General features: G+C 41.4%; 1 protein-coding gene across 1 annotated transcript in view; it reads left to right on the forward strand.

Moving 5' to 3' along the window:
- COPS3 (COP9 signalosome subunit 3) overlaps positions 1-17921 on the forward strand; it is a 30281-nt gene extending 12360 nt beyond the window's left edge. Inside the window, exons 8-12 of the mRNA XM_037492615.1 lie at positions 559-732; positions 11112-11198; positions 16194-16307; positions 17167-17247; positions 17587-17921. Coding sequence (XP_037348512.1) covers positions 559-732; positions 11112-11198; positions 16194-16307; positions 17167-17247; positions 17587-17640 — 510 coding nt within the window. The 3' untranslated portion in view covers positions 17641-17921. The remainder of the gene's footprint in view (positions 1-558; positions 733-11111; positions 11199-16193; positions 16308-17166; positions 17248-17586) is intronic.
- Positions 17922-20701: the final 2780 nt, after the last annotated feature.

A 20701-nucleotide genomic window follows, 5' to 3' on the forward strand; every position in this document is an offset into this window, starting at 1 on the left:
GACCACTGCCCCAATTGCTTAATATTTAAAGTAGAGATTAACATATAAAATGCCTAAAGCTCCTCCAGTTCTTAATAGGCCCTCAGCCACCTTTACTTCACTTGTTCCTGTCTTCTTATTGGCTCAAGTAGCTGTTGAAATGCATTTGGTGAGGTGTATATGTGTATGAGACAGAGTTGAGAATGATGGAAATTTTACCTCCTTCCCAATGTAATTTATCAATAGAAAAAAGAAAGAGCCACTGATAGAGGAATAAAAAGACATGTGTGCCTTTACTAAATGCAGTGTGCTTTCACCTGCTATGCAGTTATTTGCTTGGTACTACCAAGTTTTCTTGACAATAAATTTGTCAATAAATTCTCCATGGTGAATTTCTATCTTTGGTCCTAAAACAAGGAATTTGCTTTTGGTAAATAACAACTTGGTTTGTGGTTATGACAACATAGGATATTGAATGTACTTGTTAAAAAATAGTATCATGTTTTCTTTTGCTTTCTTTACAAGTTTTATTCCTCTAATGTTTTAATATGATTTTTCCCCCAACCTTCAAACCTTTAGCCTCTTAGCAATGCATACCATGAATTAGCACAAGTTTATTCAACCAATAATCCCTCAGAACTCCGCAACCTGGTAAATAAGCACAGCGAAACTTTTACTCGTGATAACAACATGGGTCTGGTGAAGCAATGCTTGTCCTCTCTTTATAAGAAGAATATTCAAAGGCTAACAAAGGTAAGGAAGATACTGCTCCCAGATGGCATCTTGTGACTCCCCCTGGGCTGTTTCTCCTCTCTTTTCCTACTCAACACTGAGGAAGGAGGCACAGGAATAAAGTGTGATAGGGTTTCTATACTAAGAAAGAGTTCTTGCAGTTGATTTCTTAGAAAGAGTTTGATTTATACCTTTTGGTCTTTTCAGGGCTAGAGCAGGGTATTTGAGAAGAGGAACAGGTGCAAAGGAATACAGGTAGGAGATGCAGCTACCTGGGGATGCAGAGAAAGGTAGCCTGTGAGAGGAAATAGCCCTTGGGCACATGGGTGTTGGTTACTGATGCAGGTCTAAGTGCCTGTGACTGGCCTTGGGCTCTCATGCTGTGCTGAGAACTTTTCCTTTTTTTGAACTTTTCCTTTGAGCACAGTATGACTCTGCCATTACTGCTCAGGCAAGGCTTGCATGAGCTATGTGCAGTTGAACCCTGAGAGATAAACCACTCACATTATTTTTACTTTCAAAGTGAAAATAACCTGATGGTTTTTGTTTCTAGGAAATAATACTTATAAAGTGTTCAAATGTACAGAAAAGAGTAAGAAGGAAGATGAAATTCTCCTTGAGTTAGGAAGGCATATGCTGCAAGTAATAGACTGACTAAGAGCAATTTAAATAGGATTGCTTTTTTTTCTCTTGATAAGTAGTATAGGCAGAAACAGCAGTTCATGCTGATGAGAGCATGGAAACTCTCTTCCTGTGCACATCTTCTGCTCCATATCAGCAGTGGTGGGTGAGGAAAGGGAGGAGCAAGAATGGGGATGTCTGTTGTTAGGGGACCTAGCAGTGGGGAGGGTCACTGGGCTCTGGATAGAGGAGGGGAAAGGATAATGGAGTTGTCAGTGTGAGGCCTTGAGAAACTGGAAAAGAGGGATGAGTAGGGAATGGCATGGAGGCAGGTAAACCAGGCAAAAGAAATGTCCCTCAAGGAAAAGAGGAAGGAAGGGATCACTGATTGAGAGAAGTAACTCCTTCTAAGTACTTAGAGCGAATAATTATAACTACCTGACTAACATAGAAAGCCAGAGAATTAGTAAAAGGTTAATTTCTAAGAGGAAAATAAAGAATGTGAAAGAGAAAGCAAGTCAAGAAAGATCAGAAACAAATGTAACCTGTCGGCCAGAGAAAAACCATCTGAACCCACAGGCTAAAAAAGATGAGGATCTAAGAGATTCAAGGATAGGAGCCTAATTTGGCCCACAAAATTTCTATTTGGTCCACTTGTTTGTGACTAGTACTTGAGATTTAGGTAAAACAATCAAAATGTTAAAGGTAAAAAACAGTGTATATTCCAAAAAATTATAGAAAATGTTAAGTAAAAGTTAAATGAAGAATGAGAACTTTAGAAAGTAGACATCACTGCAAAAAAGTCATCGGTTAACTATCTTGTGAAATAGTCAGCCACAGTCTATCACTTTAGAGTAAGCTGATAGTTTATACTTTTAGAAATCAGTGTAGAAAAGTGCAGTTTTTCTCTTGGATTGGATAAATCCAGAAAATGAGTTTGCCCAAACAGAAAGGGTGTGGGCGGTCAGTCCAAGGCTGGGAAAGTGACTCCATGGTCATCACTGTCCTGCATCCTGTGTGTGCTGACTCATAGTTGATTGGGGTCCACTGCCCAGGGGACCTAAGGAAGGGCCATCCTAGCTGCTGGACAAGGATGTGTCTAGTCAGAAGATTAAGTCTTTGATGGTGGCACTTATGCTTTTTGATATCATGCTTCAGTGCCAGAATAATGAAAGGGTGGGGGGTAATGTCAAAGAATTTTGTAGCATTCTTAGTCTTTCTACTCAAAATCCAAAATGTAAAAAACTTTACAAGTCTCAATGGTACACTGTCAGTGTTGTGATGGGAACAGTGTCCCATAGCATTGCTAGCTGGAAGTCAACTAGGGACAAGGAGTTATTGCAAGGTGTTCAGTTTACCACTCAGGTGGACTCTTTTCTAGATTCCTCTTTTCTGTCTGTGTATATATAAGTGCTCCCAATTAAATGTAATTGGGATCATATTCTATTTGCTTTTCTGTACCCTGCTCTTTTTGTTCAGTACGTCTTAAACCCTTTCCCATGGCAACGAAAGCCTATATAAGTTACCTCACATTATAGTCTGTTACACAGATGGATCGTCATCAACAGTTCTTTATTGATGGAAATTCAGGTGGAAGTTTTTATTCGTTTCAAAATAGGAAAAATCATAATTTTAGTATTTAGAAATGTTTACTTTTGAGTCCTCATTTGTATTAAACTACTTATGTACGTCTTAAGATTAAAAATAATTTCATTTTCTTGGGTGCTACTCTGAGCTAAAGCATATGTAGATTTTTTTGTCATTGACTTACATGAATTTTTTTTTTTTTTTAATAATAAATTTTATTGTTGTATTCCCCATACAATTGCAGCCCCCCATTCTGACCCCAATCCCTCCCCTCCCGCCCCCACCCCCCTAAAAGTGTCTCTGGTTCATAGTTTTTTGTTGATTTTGATTTTCACTTTCTTATAGTTATTCGTTTTCCTGGTCCCTTATTTAAGTTTTCTAGATTCCTGCTATGAGTGAGACCATCCGGTATTTTCTTTTTCTTTTTGGCTTATTTCGCTGAGCATGATCCCTTCCAGTGCCATCCATGTTGCTGCAAATTGCATGTGTTTATCTTTTTTGAATGCTGAGTAATATTCCATGGTATATATGGACCACATCTTCTTGATCCAGTCATCTATTTTTGGGCATTTGGGTTGTTTCCAAAGCTTAGCTATTGTAAACAGTGCTGCTATAAACATAGGAGTGCAGGTGCTCTTTGGAATTGATGTTTCTGTGTCCTTTGGGTAAATACCTAGGAGTGGAATTGCTGGATCATATGGAAGCTCTATGTTTAGTAGGTCCAGAAATCTCCACACAGCTTTCCACAGTGGTTGGACCAGTTTGCACTCCCACCAACAGTGTAGAAGAGTTCCTTTTTCTCCACACCCTCGCCAGCATTTGTTGTTGCTAGTTTTTTTAATATGTGCCATTCTCATTGGTGTAAGATGGTATCTCATGGTAGTTTTGATTTGCATTTCCCTGATGGCAAGTGATGTTGAACATTTTTCATATGCCTGTTGGCCATTTGCATTTCCTCTTGAGAGAAGTTTCTTTTTAGCTCTTCTGCCCATTTTTGACTGGATTATTTTCTTTGTTGTTGTTGAGTCTCATCAGCTCTTTGCAGATTTTTGTGATCAGTCCTTTATCATTAGTGTTGGGTGCAAAAATGTTCTCCCAGTTGGTGGGGTTTCTCTTTGTTTTTGTTATTGTCTCTTTTGCTGTGCAGAAGCTCTTTAATTTGATGTAGTCCCAGCTGTTTATCTTTGCCTTCACTATCACTGCTTTGGGTGATGTGTTTGTAAAGATGTCTTTGATGTGCAAATCACGTAGTGTTTCGCCTATATTTCCTTCTATATATTTTATGGTTTCAGGTCTTATGTCTAGTTCTTTAATCCATTTTGAGTTGATTTTTGTGTATGGTGTGAGGTAGTGGTCAAGCTTCATTCTTTTGCATGTAGCGACCCAGTTTTCCCAGCACCATTTATTGAACAAACTTTCTTTGCTCCAATGCATAGTCTTTGCTCCTTTGTCAAAGATTAGTTGACCATAAATCTGTGGGTTTATTTCTGGATTTTCTATTCGATTCCATTGGTCTGTATGTCTGTTCTTGTTCCAATACCATGCAGTTTTGATGATTATGGCTTTGTAGTAGAGTTTGAAGTCTGGGAGTGTAATGCCTCCATTCCCTTCTTTTTTTTTCAGGAGAGCTTTGGCTATTCGGGGTTTTTTGTGATTCCATATGAATTTCATCAATAATTGTTCTATTTCTTTGAAGAATGACATTGAAATTTTGATTGGAATAGCGTTGAATCTGTATATTGCTTTTGGAAGGATGGCCATTTTAATAATGTTTATTCTTCCAATCCACGAGCAGGGGATGTCTCTCCATTTCTTTGTGTCTTCTTCTATTTCTTTTAACAGTGTTTTATAGTTTTCTTTGTATAGGTCCTTTACCTCTTTTGTTAGATTGATTCCCAAATATTTGATTTTTTTGTTTCAATAACAAAAGGGATGGTTTTTTTGATTTCTTCTTCTTCAGATTTATTGTTTGTGTATAGGAAGGCTACTGACTTTTGCGTGTTGATTTTGTATCCTGCCACTTTACTGAACTGATTGATGAGTTGAATTAGCTTTTCTGTGGAGTTTTTGGGGTTCTCTATGTATAATATCATATCGTCTGCAAATAGTGATAGTTTGACTTCTTCTTTTCCTATTTGGATTCCTTGGATGTCTTTCTCTTGTCTTATTGCCCTGGCTAGGACTTCCAGTATTATATTGAAAAGCAGTGGTGAGAGTGGACATCCTTGTCTTGTTCCAGATCTTAATGGAATTGCTTTCAGCTTTTCACCATTGAGAATGATACTGGCTGTTGGCTTGTCATAGATGGCCTTTATGATGTTGAGGTATGTTCCTTGTATCCCAAGAATTTCAAGGGCTTTTATCATGAATGGGTGTTGCACTTTGTCGAAAGCTTTCTCAGCATCTATTGATATTATCATATGGTTTTTATATTTCTTTTTGTTGATGTGTTGGATAACGTTGATTGATTTTCGGATGTTAAACCATCCTTGTGCCCCTGGAATGAATCCTACTTGGTCGTGGTGAATTATCTTATGGATACATTGTTGGATTCTGATGGCTAAAATTTTATTGAGGATTTTTGCATCAGTGTTCATTAGGGAGATTGGCCTGTAGTTTTCCTTTTTTGTGTTGTCCTTGTTCGGTTTTGGTATTAGTGTAATGTTGGCTTCATAGAACGTATTTGGTATTGTCCCTTCCTTCTCAATTTTTTGGAAGAGTTTGTGAAGGATAGGCACTAATTCATCTCTGAATGTTTGGTAGAATTCATTTGTAAATCCATCAGGTCCTGGGCTTTTGTTTTTGGGGAGGTTTTTATTACCATTTCAATTTCGCTAATTGTAATTGGTCTGTTTAGGTGTTCTATTTCTTCTTTATCTAGCTTTGGGTGATTGTAGAGTTGTAGGAATTTGTCCATCTCCTCTAGATTGTTAAACTTGTTTCCATATAACTGTTCATAGTAGTTACTGATTATTCTTTTGATTTCTGCTGTGTCCGTTGTGATTTCTCCTCTTTCATTGATGATCCTGTTTATTTGTGCTTTCTCCCTTTTTTCCTTTGTGAGCCTGGCTAGGGGTTTGTCTATTTTATTGATTTTTTCAAAGAACCAGCTCTTGGTTTCATTGATCTTTTGGATTGTTTTTTAGTTTCAATTTCATTTATTTCTGCTTTGGTTTTTATTATTTCTTTTCTTCTACTGGTTTTGGGGTTTTTTTGTTGTTCTTTTTCTAGATCTTTGAGCTTCGAGATTAGGTTGTTTCTTTGAGTTCTTTCTTGTTTTTTGATGTGAGCTTCTATTGCTATATATTTTCCTCTTATTACTGCTTTTGCTGCATCCCATACATTTAGGATATTGGTGTCCTCCTTGTCGTTCAATTCAAAAAATTTTTTAATTTCCTCTTTGATCTCCTCATTAGTCCAGTGGTCTTCCAGTAGTGTGGTTTTTAATCTCCATGAGGTAGGAAAGTTCCTTGCCTTCTTTTTATGGTTTATTTCTAGTTTGATGCCTTCATGGTCAGAAAAGATGGTTGATATGATTTTAATCTTGGTGTATCTGTTGATGTTTGTCTTGTGCCCCAGTATGTGATCGATCCTGGAGAATGATCCGTGTGCGCTTGAGAAAAATGTGTACTCCGTTTTTTTGGGGTTTAGTGTTCTATAGATGTCTGTTAAGCCCAATTGCTCTAGGTCCTTATTTAGAGCTTTGGTTTCTTTACTTATTTTTTGTCTTGTTGATCTATCCATTGTTGATAGTGGTGTGTTGAAGTCTCCCACTACATATGTGTTTTCTCTGATGTCTGTTTTCAGAGAGGACAACAGTTGTCTGATATATTTTGGTGCTCCTTCGTTTGGTGCATATATGTTAATGAGTGTTATTTCTTCTTGAAATATTGTCCCTTGATCATAATGTAGTGACCATTGGGGTCTCTTTTTATCTTTTTGAGTTTGAAATCTGTTTTATCTGATATAAGTATAGCTGTTCCTGCTTTCTTTTTTGGCCCATTTGCTTGTAGGATTGTTTTCCATCCTTTAACTTTGAGCCTATTTTTATCTTTTGTAGCTAAATGTGTTTCCTGTAGACAGCAAAAGGTTGGGTTTTGTTTCTTAATCCAGGCTGCAACTCTGTGTCTTTTTATTGAAGAGTTTAGTCCATTTGCATTTAGAGTTAATATTGATATGTTAACATCTGTATTTGCCATTGTGTTTGTCTTTCCTTTGATTTTATTTATTTATTCTTTTAATAACTTTTTTTTTTTTTTTGGTCTTCTTTCATTGTTATTCGTCCCTCTGAGGTTCTGGCTTTAGGACTCCTTGTAGTATTTTTTGGAGTGGGGGTTTAGTTGCAATGAAATTCCGGAGTTTCTGTTTGTCTGGGAAGGTCCATATTCTTTCTTCAAAGAGGAAGGAGAGCTTTGCGGGATAGAGTATTCTTGGTTGGCATCTGTTTTCTTGGAGTCTGTTGACTATGTCCCTCCACTCTCTCCTTGCCCGTAGTGTTTCTTCGGAGAAGTCTGATGTCAGCCTGATTGGCTTTCCTTTGAATGTTATCTGTTTCTTCCCTCTTGCCAGCTTCATTATTTTTTCCTTGTCCTGGATTCTTGGGAGCTTTACTATTATGTGTCTTGCTGTATTTTTTCTTTCGTCGTGGAAGTTTGGTGTTCTTCTTGCTTCTTGTATATCAATTTTCAGCTCCTTCTTCACATTTGGGAAGTTCTCTTCAATTATCTCTTTGAATATTTTCTCTGTTCCTACTTCTCTCTCCTCTCCTTCTGGTATTCCTATAACTCTTATATTTCCTTTCCTCATGGAGTCAGATAGTTCCCGAAGTCTTTCTTCATTCTTTTTCCTTCGTACTTCTCTTTCCTTTTCTGTTTTGGTTCTTTTTATTTCTGTGTCTTCAAGAGCACTTATTCGTTCTTCCATTTCATCAATTCTGCTTTCATTGCTTTTCCCAGAATTCTTTAGTTCTTCCACTAATTCTTTGATCTCCTGCATTTCTTTTACTTCCCTCTTTAGGGACTCAATTTCATTCTTCTGATCGTTGATTATTTTTCCCTATCATTGTTTTCCTTTATGACTTCTGTCAGTTTTTTAATCACGGCAATTTTAAATTATCTTTCTGGAAGGCTCAGAAGTTCTTCCAAGTTACTGTCGTTGCCATCTGAGGGCTGGTTTTCTTTTTGTGGTGTGCTTTTTCTCTGGAGAGTTGCTAGGTTGCGTGTGGTTCTTCTCCTCCCTACTGTCTGTTTTCTAATTTGCCGTATGCGTTGGGACACTGTGTAGTTGGGACTGGCCGGCATCTTGGGTGAGCTTCTCTGCTCCCCTCTGGTTCCTCCAGGAGTCATCTGTCAGTTTCAAGCAGTCTTTATTGGAGAAAGGTCCCTGTCCTAAAATGTCGATGTGGGGACACACTCCCCTGTGCGCCTGGTCTGCCCCGGCGGTGGGTTCCTGCTCCCCCACTGGGCTTGGACTGCAGGCCAGAGGGGTCTGGCGTGGGCGAACTTCCCCCGCTCACCTCTGGCTCCTGAGGAAGCCTTCTGCAGGTAGTCTTTACTGAAGAAATGTCCCTGTTCTAAAATGGTGATGTGGGACACACTCCCTGCGCGTACGGTGTCAGGCACACTCTTCTGCGTGCCTGGTCTGCCCAGGCTGTGGGCGCTCGCTCCCCTGTGGGCTCAGACTACTGGTCGGAAGGGGCAGGCGTGGGCTAACTCCCCAGCTGGCCACTATCTCCTTCAGGAGCCTCTGCTGGCTACAAGTCGCTAGGTGGCGCCAGAGATCTCTCCTAGAGCCCTTGGGGAGCTGATTTTCCACCCCGTGGGACAGGGAGCAGAGCGGGGATGGTAGGGTACACCTCAACGGCTTTGGGGTGCTGTGTCTGCCTTGTGCCCCACCGTCGTGCGGAACCCACGCCCCTAATTTCGTGCCCCGGGTCTCAGTTCCAAAGCCCTCAGTTCCAGGACGCGGGCTGTAGCCCAGATCAGTGGCGCGGGAATGGCGCCTTTTGACTCCCGCTCCCCTGCCTGGGCGCCTGGTTCCTGCTCACTCAGGGAGGGCCTCCGCGCGTCTCCCCGCAAGCCTAGGTCGTCTCCGGCAAGCCTAGGTCGCAGGCGCGGGGACCTGGGCAGCTGCGATCCGATCCGCGCAATCCGCGCCGCTTTCCCCGCGCAATCCCGCTCCGCGTCTGTTTTTCCGGCGCGCAGGCTTACCAGGCGGCCGGGGCTGTGTGCTGGGGCTGGTCTCCTCCTGGGCGGGGCTCTCTTCAATGGCGCCCGGAGCTCACCTCCGGCGGATCCTGCGGGGGTTCTCCACAGCTCCCGTTCACAGGGTGTGGTGGCTGCAATAGTTCCTTTCCACTCCCAGTCCCGCTTGCTGCGTCCTTTGTTCTTGTTGGCAGTTTTAGTTTGTCGTTTCCCTCCTCTCTGCCGGTCGGAGAGTGCCGCCTCTGTGGGCGGGGGAGGGGAGCAGGGTTCTGCGCTTCCCTGCCTTCTGGTCCTCTTTTATGGCAACTTTCTTCTTCGGGCAGTTTGCTGGAGTCGTCCGTTTATCTTCCGTGTCACAGTTCTCACTGGGACCTGCCGCTTTTCCTCCCTATTAACTTTTTTTTAATGGGAGATCTTACTCGCAGCGTCTCCTCGCCGCCATGTTGCTCCGCCCTCCTCCGACCCACCTTACATGAATTTTTGAGATCAGGATTTTAACATACTCTGCTCTGAAAATACATTTGTTGTGAATAATTGCCTGCTGCCATGAAAAGAAGAGCTCTTTAATTTGTTCCTGAAAGGGAACATTTTCATCAGTTCCCAGGCAGAGCAGTGGTAAACCTGTGTTTCCTCCTAACCCCCCATTTATTTATATATTTTTGTTTGAATTTTGAGAGATGAATGTGGTATTTTCATTTTCTTTGATAATACATTTTAAATATAAAAATCAAGAGATGTAGTATCTCCATTCAGTTCCTATTACTTCAACCCCTTTTCTTTTCCTGTTACCCCATTTCTTTTCTTAGAGGCAAACCAAATATTACCAGTTTGTTGAGTATCCTTCTGGGGCATGTGCACGAGGAAGCACATATGCACTCAAGCATGTACATACACATCCTTCCCCTGTGTTTTACATAGATGTTACTATTTTATATGCATCTCTGCATCTTCCTTTTTTATATTTAACAGTGTACATATCTTGGATACCTTTTCTGTTCATGAAGTGTCCTCATTCTTTTTAATATGTCTTACAATTGCATAGTAGTCCTCTCTTGATGGCCAGTGAGGTGGTCTCCTATCTTGTGCTCCCTCAGCAGCACTAACCTCCACATGGGTCATTTCAGACACATAGGAAAGTATGTGGATACATTTTTTTTTTTAAAGATTTATTTATGCATACAAGAGCTGGGGTATGGGCCAGAGGTGGGGGGGCAGGGGGTGAGAAGATCCACGAGAGACAGAGTGGGGAACAGAAAAGGCAAATTGGGGCCTCCCCAGTGGCGCAGCGGTTGAGCGCTGGGTTGCGAAGCTGCCTGCGGCCTCTGCGGCGCCGGTTTGATCCCCGGCTGCTCCCCGGCCACCAGAGGAGGGTCCCGCATGGCGCGCAGACCTCTCCTGCCGCCCGCTGCTCCCCTCAGCAGTGTGCTTCGGTCCTTCTGCCTGTTCTGCTCCCCGCTCTGGCTCTGGTGAATTCTCTCACCCTCCCGCGCTTCTGACTGTACCCAGTGCATGTATAGACAAAAACAAACAAACAAATAAATAAAACATGCCTCTATAAAAAAAAAAAAAAAAAATTAAAAAAAAAAGTTTAAAAAAAAAAAAAAGAAAAGGCAAATTGACCAAAGTACACTGCTGAGGGGAGCAGCAGGCGAGTCAGGAGAGGTCTGCTGTGCCCTGTGGGATGCTCCCTGGCTGGCTGGGGGCCAGATATTGAACTCATGCTGCAGAGGCTGTGGACAGCTTCATAGGTTGTGTTTTAACCCCCTGTGCCACCAGGGAGGCCCCTGGATACATTTCTAAAGGCACTACTTTTGTAGAAAACTGAAAAATGAAACCACCAGGTTCATCAATTTCAAGTCATCATCACAAACAAGTAATTTTGTACAATAATGGAAAGTAAATTTTTAATATCAATAACTCAGAATTATGTACACATTTAGTAAAATTTCCTTCGTCTCTACTGTGGTTAATTCTGCTTTTGAATTTCAGACCTTTTTAACACTATCATTACAAGATATGGCAAGTCGTGTGCAGTTATCTGGACCTCAAGAGGCAGAAAAATATGTCCTACACATGGTAAGTGTTTTTATTTTTGAAAAGTTAATGAGTGAGTTTTTGTCCTTGACAAAGTGACAGGTGTTTATTATAGAAAACTTAAAAAAAGGCGAAGGGGGCATCCACAGTCAACCACAATGGTCATTTTGATTTATTTCCTTAATCTCCATGGAGTTTCCAGTTACATGTACTCACATGATATATACACTTGTGTCCCATTTATGTTCCTTATTCTCATTGTCAGAGTTTTTGCAAACATTTAAAACGCTTGTGAAATATTTCAAATGCGCAAAGAGGCATAAACTGGATGCTACTGGATATGCTGATGCATGATAAGGTCAAACGTGTGTCTGTGTGTGGGCCAGGGCACTGCCACCTGCACTGAGAAAGGCCTGCTCAACTAGGCCATGTGCTTAGTGACATCATGGATTGTGGTCTGACTTGAGCTAGCTCCTTGTGGACAGTGCCAGCCCATGACTACTTGCAGAGTAGTAGACACAAGGATGCTGACCAGACATCCACATACTTAGTGTCTGGTTTATGAGACTGTATACTGATATTAACAGAATACCTAATACCACTGCTTATCACTTCTCAGTTGCATTTTCCCACTCCAGATTTCACTGAGCATCACTTTATGACTGCAGAGTAACTCCCCAAGTTGATATATTATAATCTACCCGCCCATTTAGTTATATAAATACATGGCTGATCTGATCCACAAACCTATGTTCTCAGCCCAGGTCAGGCAAATCTTAGGTGTGGAAAGTCAGCATTCTACATTTTTCCATAGATGACCTCCCCTATGATTTCAGTAGCAATGCCATATCAGGATACAGAGTAAGAAAACTATGTTTCATTGTGATAATGGAGTATTTTCAGAGTTCAATGTAAAAAGTTTTGAGGTGGGTTTTTTTTTTTTTTCCTTTCTTTTAACATAACCCTCAAAATACACACCACACTCCAAACAAACATGACCAGTCTTACTTAACCAGCCTTGGCGTGCCCACTAAGAGCACCTTGCTAACCCCAAATGGGTTATACAGAATGAATATGCTACAAGGTCTCCCCTAGGAACTCACACTTTATTGGTGCGTAAGAAGAAATACATAAGTCATGAGGAAACCAGCCAGGACGTAGAAAGAGAAAAAGCTTTGGACATCAAAGGAGGAGTGGGCTTTGAACAGTGCTTGACCAACCCAGATACGCCCTGACAGACTCTTGATTAATCAGGGGTGTTTTGTCTGCCAGGGCACATCTGGTAATGTCTTAAAATACTTTGGTTGTCACAACTAGGGGTGCTACTCAAATCTAATGGATAGAGGCCAGGGTGCTGCTAAACATCCTATAGCACACATAGGACAGTCTCCACAACAAAGAATTACCAGGTCTAAAATGTCAGTATTGCCAAGTTTGAAAAACCCTGCCCTAGAGCATAAGGTATATAAAGATGAGAATATTTTTTTTTTATGAGACTATATATTTTTAGAGTAGCTAGAGATCTATAGCAAAACTGAGTAGAAGGTACAGTTGACTTCCCATATGTCTCCTACCCCCACACATGCATAACTTCCCTGATTTTCAACATCCCCCACCAGAGGGGGGGGGGGGTCATATGTTATAATTGATGAACCTGCACTGAAAATCAGTCCATAGTTTACATTAGAGTTCAAGCTTGGTGGTGTACATTCTTTGGCTTTGGACAAATGTGTATCCACCATTATGGTATCTTGCAGAGTATTTTCACTATCTGAAAATCCTCAGTGCTCTAACTTTGTATCCCTCTACTCTCTCTCCGACTCCTGCAACCACTCATTTTTTAATGTCTCCATAATTTTGCCTTTTCCAGAATGTCATACAGTTGAAATCCTACAGAATATAACCTTTTCAGATTGACTTCTTTCACTTAGTATAATGCATTTAAGGGTCTGCATGTCTTTTCATGGCTTGATATCTTATTTCTTTTTAGCACTAAGTAATATTCCATTATTTGTATATACCACATTTTACCTGCTCACCTTCTGAAGGAATTTTGGTGCTTTCAGATTTTGGCTATTATAAATGAAGATGCTATAAACTGTGGGCAGATTTTTGTGTGAACATATTTTCAGATTCTTTGGCTAAATACCAAGGAGTGTGATTGCTCAGTCATGTAGTAAGAATATGTTTAGTTTTTTAAGGAACTGCCAAACATTTTCCCAAGTTGGCTGTGCCATTTTGCATTCCCACTAGTAATGAATTAGAGTTCCTGTTGTTCCTCATCTTTATCAATTGGTGTTGTCAGTGTTTCAGATTTTGGACAGTCTAGTAGATATGTAATGGTTATCTTTTTGCTATTTTAATTTGCATTTCCCTGGTGTCATATAACAGTGGAGCATCTTTTTTTTTTTAAGATTTATTTATGCATACAAGAGCTGGAGTGTAGGCCAGAGGTGTGGATGTTGAGAGGATTTACCAGAGACAGAGTAGGGAACAGAACAGGCAGATTGACTGAAATACACTGCTGAGGGGAGCAGTGGGTGAGACAGGAAAGCTCTGTAGTGCCATGTGGACCAGCTCCCTGGCTAGCCGGGGATCAAACTCATGTTGTGCTGCAGTGGCTGTGGATAGCTTCGTAGTGCCGGGTCTCAACCTCTTGTGCCACCAGGCAGACCCTTGGAGCATCTTTTCACATGCTTGTTTGCCATCTCTGTCTTACTTTTTTGATGAAGTGTCTATTTAGGTTTTTGACCCATTTTTTCTTTCTTTTTTTTTTTTTAATTAATTAATTTATTTATTTATACAAGCACTGGGTACAGTCAGAAGTGCGGAAGGGTGAGAGAATCACCAGAGTCAGAGCAGGGAACAGAATAGGCAGACTGATGAAGTACACTGCTGGGGGGAGCAGCAGGCGGCAGGAGAGGTCTGCGCGCCATGTGGGACCCTCGCCGGTGGCCAGGGATCGAACCAGCGCTGCAGAGGCCATGGGCAGCTTCACAGCCCAACGCTCAACTGCTGCGCCACCAGGGGAGGCCCGGTTTTTGACCCATTTTTAATTGGTTTGTTTTCTTACTGATTTTTTAAGTTCGTTGTATATTTTTGTGTCTCTTGCAAGTATTTTTTTCCCTATCTGTGTTTGTCTTCTCATTCTCTTGACATTGTCTGTTGCAGAGCAATTTTATAATTTTAATGAAGTCCAGCTTATCAATTAGTTCTTTCGGGGCTCCCCGGTGGCGCAGCGGTTGAGCGCTGGGTTGCGAAGCTGCCCCGCGGCCTCTGCGGCGCCGGTTCTATCCCCGGCTGCTCCCCGGCCACCGGAGGAGGGTCCCACATGGCGCGCAGACCCCTCCTGCCGCCCGCTGCTCCCCTCAGCAGTGTACTTCTGTCCTTCTGCCTGCTCTGCTCCCCACTCTGGCTCTGGTGAATTCTGTCACCCTCCCGCGCTTCTGACTGTACCCAGTGCTTGTATAAAACAAAAACAAACAAACAAACAAATAAATAAAACATGCCTCTAAAATAAAATTAAAAAAAAAAATTAGTTCTTTTGTAGATTGTGCTTTTGGTGTTATATATTGGTTTTCTTCTAGGAGTTTTACAGTTTTGCTTTTTTTTTTTAAAGATTTATTTATTTATACAAGAACTGGGGTATAGGTCAGAGGCACGGGAGGTTGAGAGAATTCACCAGAGACAGAGCGGGGAGCAGAACACGCAGATGGACCGAAGACACTGCTGAAGGGAGCAGTGGGCGAGGCAGGAGAGGTCTGCCACGCCATGTGGGTTTCTCCCTGGCCAGCTGGGAATCTAACTTATGCCGCAGAGGCTGTGGACAGCTTCACAGGGCAGCGCTCAACCCGCTGAGCCACCGGGGAGGCCCCAGTTTTGCTTGTTACATTTAGGTTATGATCCAGTTTGAGCTCATTTTTAGGAAGGGTGCATAGTCTGTGTCTAGATTTTCTTCTTTTTGCATATGAATGTGTAATTTTTTCAGCACCATTTGTTGTAAAGACTCTCTTTGCTCAATTGCATCATCTTTGCTCCACTGTCAAATATCAGTTGACCGTTTTTATGAGAATCTATTTCTGGGCTCTATTCTATTCCATGAACCTACTTACTTTTTTTTTTTTTTTTTTTTTTTTTGCCAACGCCACACTGTCTTGAATAATGTAGCTTTACAGTTAATCTTAAAGTTGGGTAAGGTCAGTTCTTCATCTTTGTTCTTCTTCAATATTGTGTTGACCTTTCTAGGTCTTTTACCTCTCCATATATACTTCAGAATTAGTTTGTCAGTATCCACAAAATAGCTTGCTGGGGATTTTGGTTAAGATTGCATTGACTCTCTGGATGAAGTTGAGAAGAACTGATATGTTGACAATTGTGAGTTTCTTTACCCATGAACATGAAATACCTCTTTATTTAGTTCTTTTTGGTAGCCTCCATAATTTTGTATTTTTTTTTTTTTCATATAGGTCTTGTACACATATTTTTAGATTGATACTAAACATTTCATTGGGGCAGATGTTAATGTAAATGGCATTGTGTGTTTTTTTTATAAAGATTTATTTTATTTATTTATGCATATAAGAGCTGGCATATAAGCCAGAGTGGCGGGGGTGGCAGGGGGTTGGGTGAGAGGACTCACCAGAGACAGAGTAGGGAGCAGAACAGGTGGATCAACTGAAATACACTGCTGATCGACTGAAATACACTGCTGAGGGGAGCAGTAAGTGAGACAGGAGAGGTCTGCTGTGCCATGTGGGTTAGCTCCCTGGCCAGGGATCGAACTCATGCTGCAGTGACTGCCAATAGCTTCATAGTGCTGAGACTTAACCCCTTGTGCCACCAGGGAAGCCCCTGCTTAGCATTTATAATGGTGCCTACCTAGCACATAGTAAATGTTCAATATATATATGTGTTGAATAAATGTTTAAAAATACACATAAATTTATGTATTACTTTCTGTTCCCTCCCTTGATTATATCACCATATTTTTCACATAGTGTTTGATCTAAAATGCTTTCCTGATTTCTTTTTTCATAGATAGAAGATGGTGAAATTTTTGCAAGTATTAATCAGAAGGATGGTATGGTCAGTTTCCATGATAACCCTGAAAAATATAATAACCCAGCCATGCTTCATAACATTGATCAGGAGGTAAATATGAACATTGGGCTTTAGTTTTCTTGATTGATGTGTTAGGTGTTGTTTGAAATCTGGGTGATCTTAGTTTTCAGTATAGGTAGTTCCCAATTTACAGACATCTTCCTTCCTAGAAAGTTAATTTCAAAAAAGGCTGCTTAAAACTCACCATATAGTTATAGGTTAGATTTCCTATCTAGCTCATGAAAGCCTGCTTCAGCTCCTAAAATATGTGAAAGTCCTTACAATACAATTTTACCTAGACCCAGTCACCACTTTCAGAACCATGTTTCTGTAGTTAAAATACAGTTTCCAGTTGGAAGGTCAGGAAACAACTTTCTGTCAGAAGTGGGATATGTCAGGTGGCTGGAGGAGAAGAGGAAACCTGTCCCGAAGTTCCCTGTAGGCAGTAGCTGTGCACCAGAGTGGTCATCTCCTCCTGTGAGTCATCTCATATTCTGCCACTCTGGAGTCTGTGCCTGAGCTGGGCTTGCGTGTGTTTTTCTTGCCTCTGATAAGGAAAATGAATTAAACTAGACATTAAATCTCAGAAACCTTAAAAGAAACACATTATAGTGTACCTCCACGATCCTTGTTTTGCAACTCTAAGTTTTAAAAAAATGAAAATTGAGGACTTTTGTAACTTATTTGATGGTGAATGTTGTCTGAATCGATGTGTAATGTTTATCCCACTTGTGAATTTTTATTTTAGGTTTTGCAACAAAAGATAATCTGATTGTGGGGTGCTTTGTGAGATAGCACTGGGATGTTACGGGATATGCAGTGAGCCTGTAGAATCCATAATAGTAGTCTAGGTTTAAAAGAATGTAATTGACCTAAGTCTGCTCCTAACCAGAAATGTGTCTATCAACAGATGCTGAAATGCATTGAGTTGGATGAGCGACTGAAGGCCATGGATCAGGAGATCACAGTGAATCCCCAGTTCGTGCAAAAGGTGATTAAGGTGACCCTCCCTAACTAGAAGTGGATTGGATAGAGAAGGGATGTTCCCAGGTCATGAACATGAACTTGGTTTCAGATTAAATGTTTAGTTACCAGAAGTTCTTGAAAACTTTATCACTGAGTTCACAGAGACACCTGTTGAGAGCATTTTCAAACGACTTGAAAATAATAAGTCTGTTTAGGGATACATAGGCAAGTTCCAGGAATTGCCTCCTCTTCATTGTATACCTAATGCCTGCCTCTGGGAGGGACTAGGAGTGCTTGTTGGGGTCTGATGGGGAACCCTCGACAAAGGCAAACAAAATACACTACCTCACTTTCGCCTTTACAGAGCATGGGATCACAAGAAGATGATTCAGGAAACAAACCATCCAGTTACTCTTGAAAATGACCTCCATCCTGAGTGAAACTAAAGAAGCTATCACCATGGCCAGTGACAAGAGTTAGGAGGGCAGCAGGGAGGACCACGCCTGTTTCACCTGGACATTAAGACATTACATCTTGTTTTGTTTTGACATCTTCAGTCCTATGTGCTTTCAGAAAACCATTCTCTCTGCAAAGAAAGGAAAAAAAAATTTAAACTTTAAAATCTGTTGTGGATTTATTTATCCTCAGATTAATGTTGTTACTGCATTAAATCTACATTTTTGTTTTAAACTACTTGAAAATTGATGTGTCTTCTGTATCACTTCAACCCTACAAAAAGATTTTAAAAGAATACATCCACTGTGAACAAAAATCAATTTTAGGAATTTTTGGAAAATTTGAATCTAGACTTGATATCAGTTGCCTCAATAATTATAAAAAAGCTGGGAGCATCCATAAGGCAGAAGCTGATTCTTAATAAGTAGAATCAACATGTTTAGAATTATGGGTTAAAGAGATGCTGTTAAGCTCTTTAATCTTTGGTAGTGCTACCTTCCTGGTGAGAATGGCTTTTTATGAGATAGATGCCAGACTTTGCAGATTTTTCTTTTAGAAACATGTTTAGTTCAACTGCACAGTTGTCTTGATTATTCAGGGTCCCTCAGAACTCTGAAGTGTGTTGATCAGGACTCACTGATCTAGCCCAAGAATGGTGAAGGGCCTTTGTGAAGTAGGTCAGATTAAACCACATCAATTTTGGGCCTTTAAGTGTTTCTCACTAGTAACAGTCACTTCAGTGTGTCTGGTTGTTAGTCAGCCACCTTTTCATTATTTACAAAAAGAAACCCTGAAATCTCAGGAGTCAATTACAAAGTTGCCCCTAGTAGAGAGGCTCTCCTAGTCACTGGCCTGTGCGAGTACCAATTTTGCCCCAGGAAAGCAGTCACAAGCCATAAATGAATGAGTATGGCCATGTTCCAATAAAACTTTATGTATAGAGGATTGGTGGAGCACTGATCATGATTGTGCCTCAGCTTTATACCCATCTTTATGAACTCTACTTTGATTGTGGGTTATTATTTGGGAGGAGGGGGGCAGGGCGGGGCAGGCAGGGGGAAGGAGGCAGACCAGAAAGCTAGGGAGGAAAAAGGCTCCATGCTGACTGCTTCCTGTTGAACAACTTCACCCTGACAAGGATGGTTCCAGCAGCTGCAGTGAGCAGGTTGTCTCCCATCTTTCTAGAATTAGCCACAGAGCCCAACACCCTCTTCTTCCCAAACAGGTCTCTAGCCTACTAAATTCTAATCTCAATCTTCCCGTTGTTCCTGATGCCCTAAGGGTGGTATCTGCTTCCTGAGGTTACTACCTGGGCAGAACTTTTTTTCCTTCAGTGCCTGATAATGAAGCTTTTCTTCATTCTATACAAACAGAAACATCTCTCTTGACAGGAGTTACTTTTGAAAATCTTGGCTCCAGATGAATGTCCTTTGTTATTACTAAGAAGGAAATACAAGACTCACTGCTGCCTCTGAGAGACATGGTGCCTGGTTATACCTGTGTCTTGTTTTTGAATAGTTATCACCACCTATGTGCTGAATAGTCTGCTGAATCTGTTTGCATAGTTAAGATAGCCTTAGCATTTTTCTTAGCAGCAAATTACTTTGTGAATATATTATGAGCAAAAATTGTTTTCGGTATGGACGATCTCCCTTGGCCGGGATTAAGAGTGGAAAATAGAAGCAAATACAGAGGGATGGAAAAGGAAGTAGGGCCTGGCTCACCCCACCCTCAAACACTTGTGAGGGGTCTGTAACCTGGCCAGGGGAGTAAAAGCACTTGATTTGACTAGGCACTTTAGGCCCAGCATCCTCTGAAGAAATGTTCTGAATACCTTCAGTATTTTTTTTTTTTAAGAGGCATGTATTTTTTTTATTTATGATTTATTTATTTGTTTGTTTGTTTTGTTTATACATGCACTGGGTACAGTCAGAAGCGCGGGAGGGTGAGAGAATTCGCCAGAGCCAGAGCAGGGAGCAGAGCAGGCAGAAGGACCGAAGTACACTGCTGAGGGGAGCAGCGGGCGGCAGGAGAGGTCTGCGCGCCATGTGGGACCCTCCTCCGGTGGCCGGGGAGCAGCCGGGGATCGAACCGGCGCCGCAGAGGCCGCGGGCAGCTTCGCAACCCAGCGCACAACCGCTGCGCCACCGGGGAGGCCCTTCAGTATTTTAAGACTTATTTATTTATTTATACAAGAACCGGGGTATAGACCAGATTCGTGGGAGGGTGAGAGGAATCACCAGAGACAGCGCGGGGAACAGAACAGGCAGACTGATGAAAATACACTGCTGAGGGGAGCAGCGGCCAAGACAGGAGAGGTCTGCCGCACCATGGGGGAATCTCCCTGGCCAGCTGGGATTGAACTGGCGCTGCAGAGGCTGCGGACAGTTCCACAGCGCTGCGCTCAACTGCCTGCGCCACCAGGGGAGGCCCCCTGCAGTATTTTTGATGGTGTCAGAAGATGGCAACTTTGCATCCTGGTATTAGGGCAGTTTCTGTGGTCCAAACAGGCTAGTGTCATTAGTGAATCTAAAAGCTGTCTGAGGACTTTTCAAGTTTTTTTTTTCATGATAACTGCAAGTGTTAATACTCTGGATTAATGCACAGAATCATTGCTCTCAGAATTCAGTACTTGGATAATATGTTTGTATTGGTGCCAAGTGAAGCCCCTAAAGGGATAATGTTCAACTTTAATATAAGCTTGCTTAGATGAGTGTGGTTGCTCTGAGAGGTCTCCAATTTGGGATATACTGATATAAGATATTCTTTGAGGAAACATTTGGTTGAATGTTGAAATGACAGTAGGTGTTTTCTAAACCAAAGAATGGTAAAAATGGGCAATGAAACACTGAAATTTTTCTGCCCTCTATGACATCTTTGGTAAGTCAAAATGCCAGCCAAATGAGGTAATAGACATTACCGTCAAAGAATACCAACTAGCTTTAGTAACAGAATAATGCCTGTACATTCTAATCAGGGACAAACACTTTTCTAGCAAATAAATTGGGAAAGAGGAAAGTTAA

Source organism: Talpa occidentalis, unplaced genomic scaffold (genome assembly GCF_014898055.3).
Source record: "Talpa occidentalis isolate TD23 unplaced genomic scaffold, MPIMG_talOcc4v2.1 talOcc4.7, whole genome shotgun sequence".
In the NCBI taxonomy this organism is placed as follows: domain Eukaryota; kingdom Metazoa; phylum Chordata; class Mammalia; order Eulipotyphla; family Talpidae; genus Talpa; species Talpa occidentalis.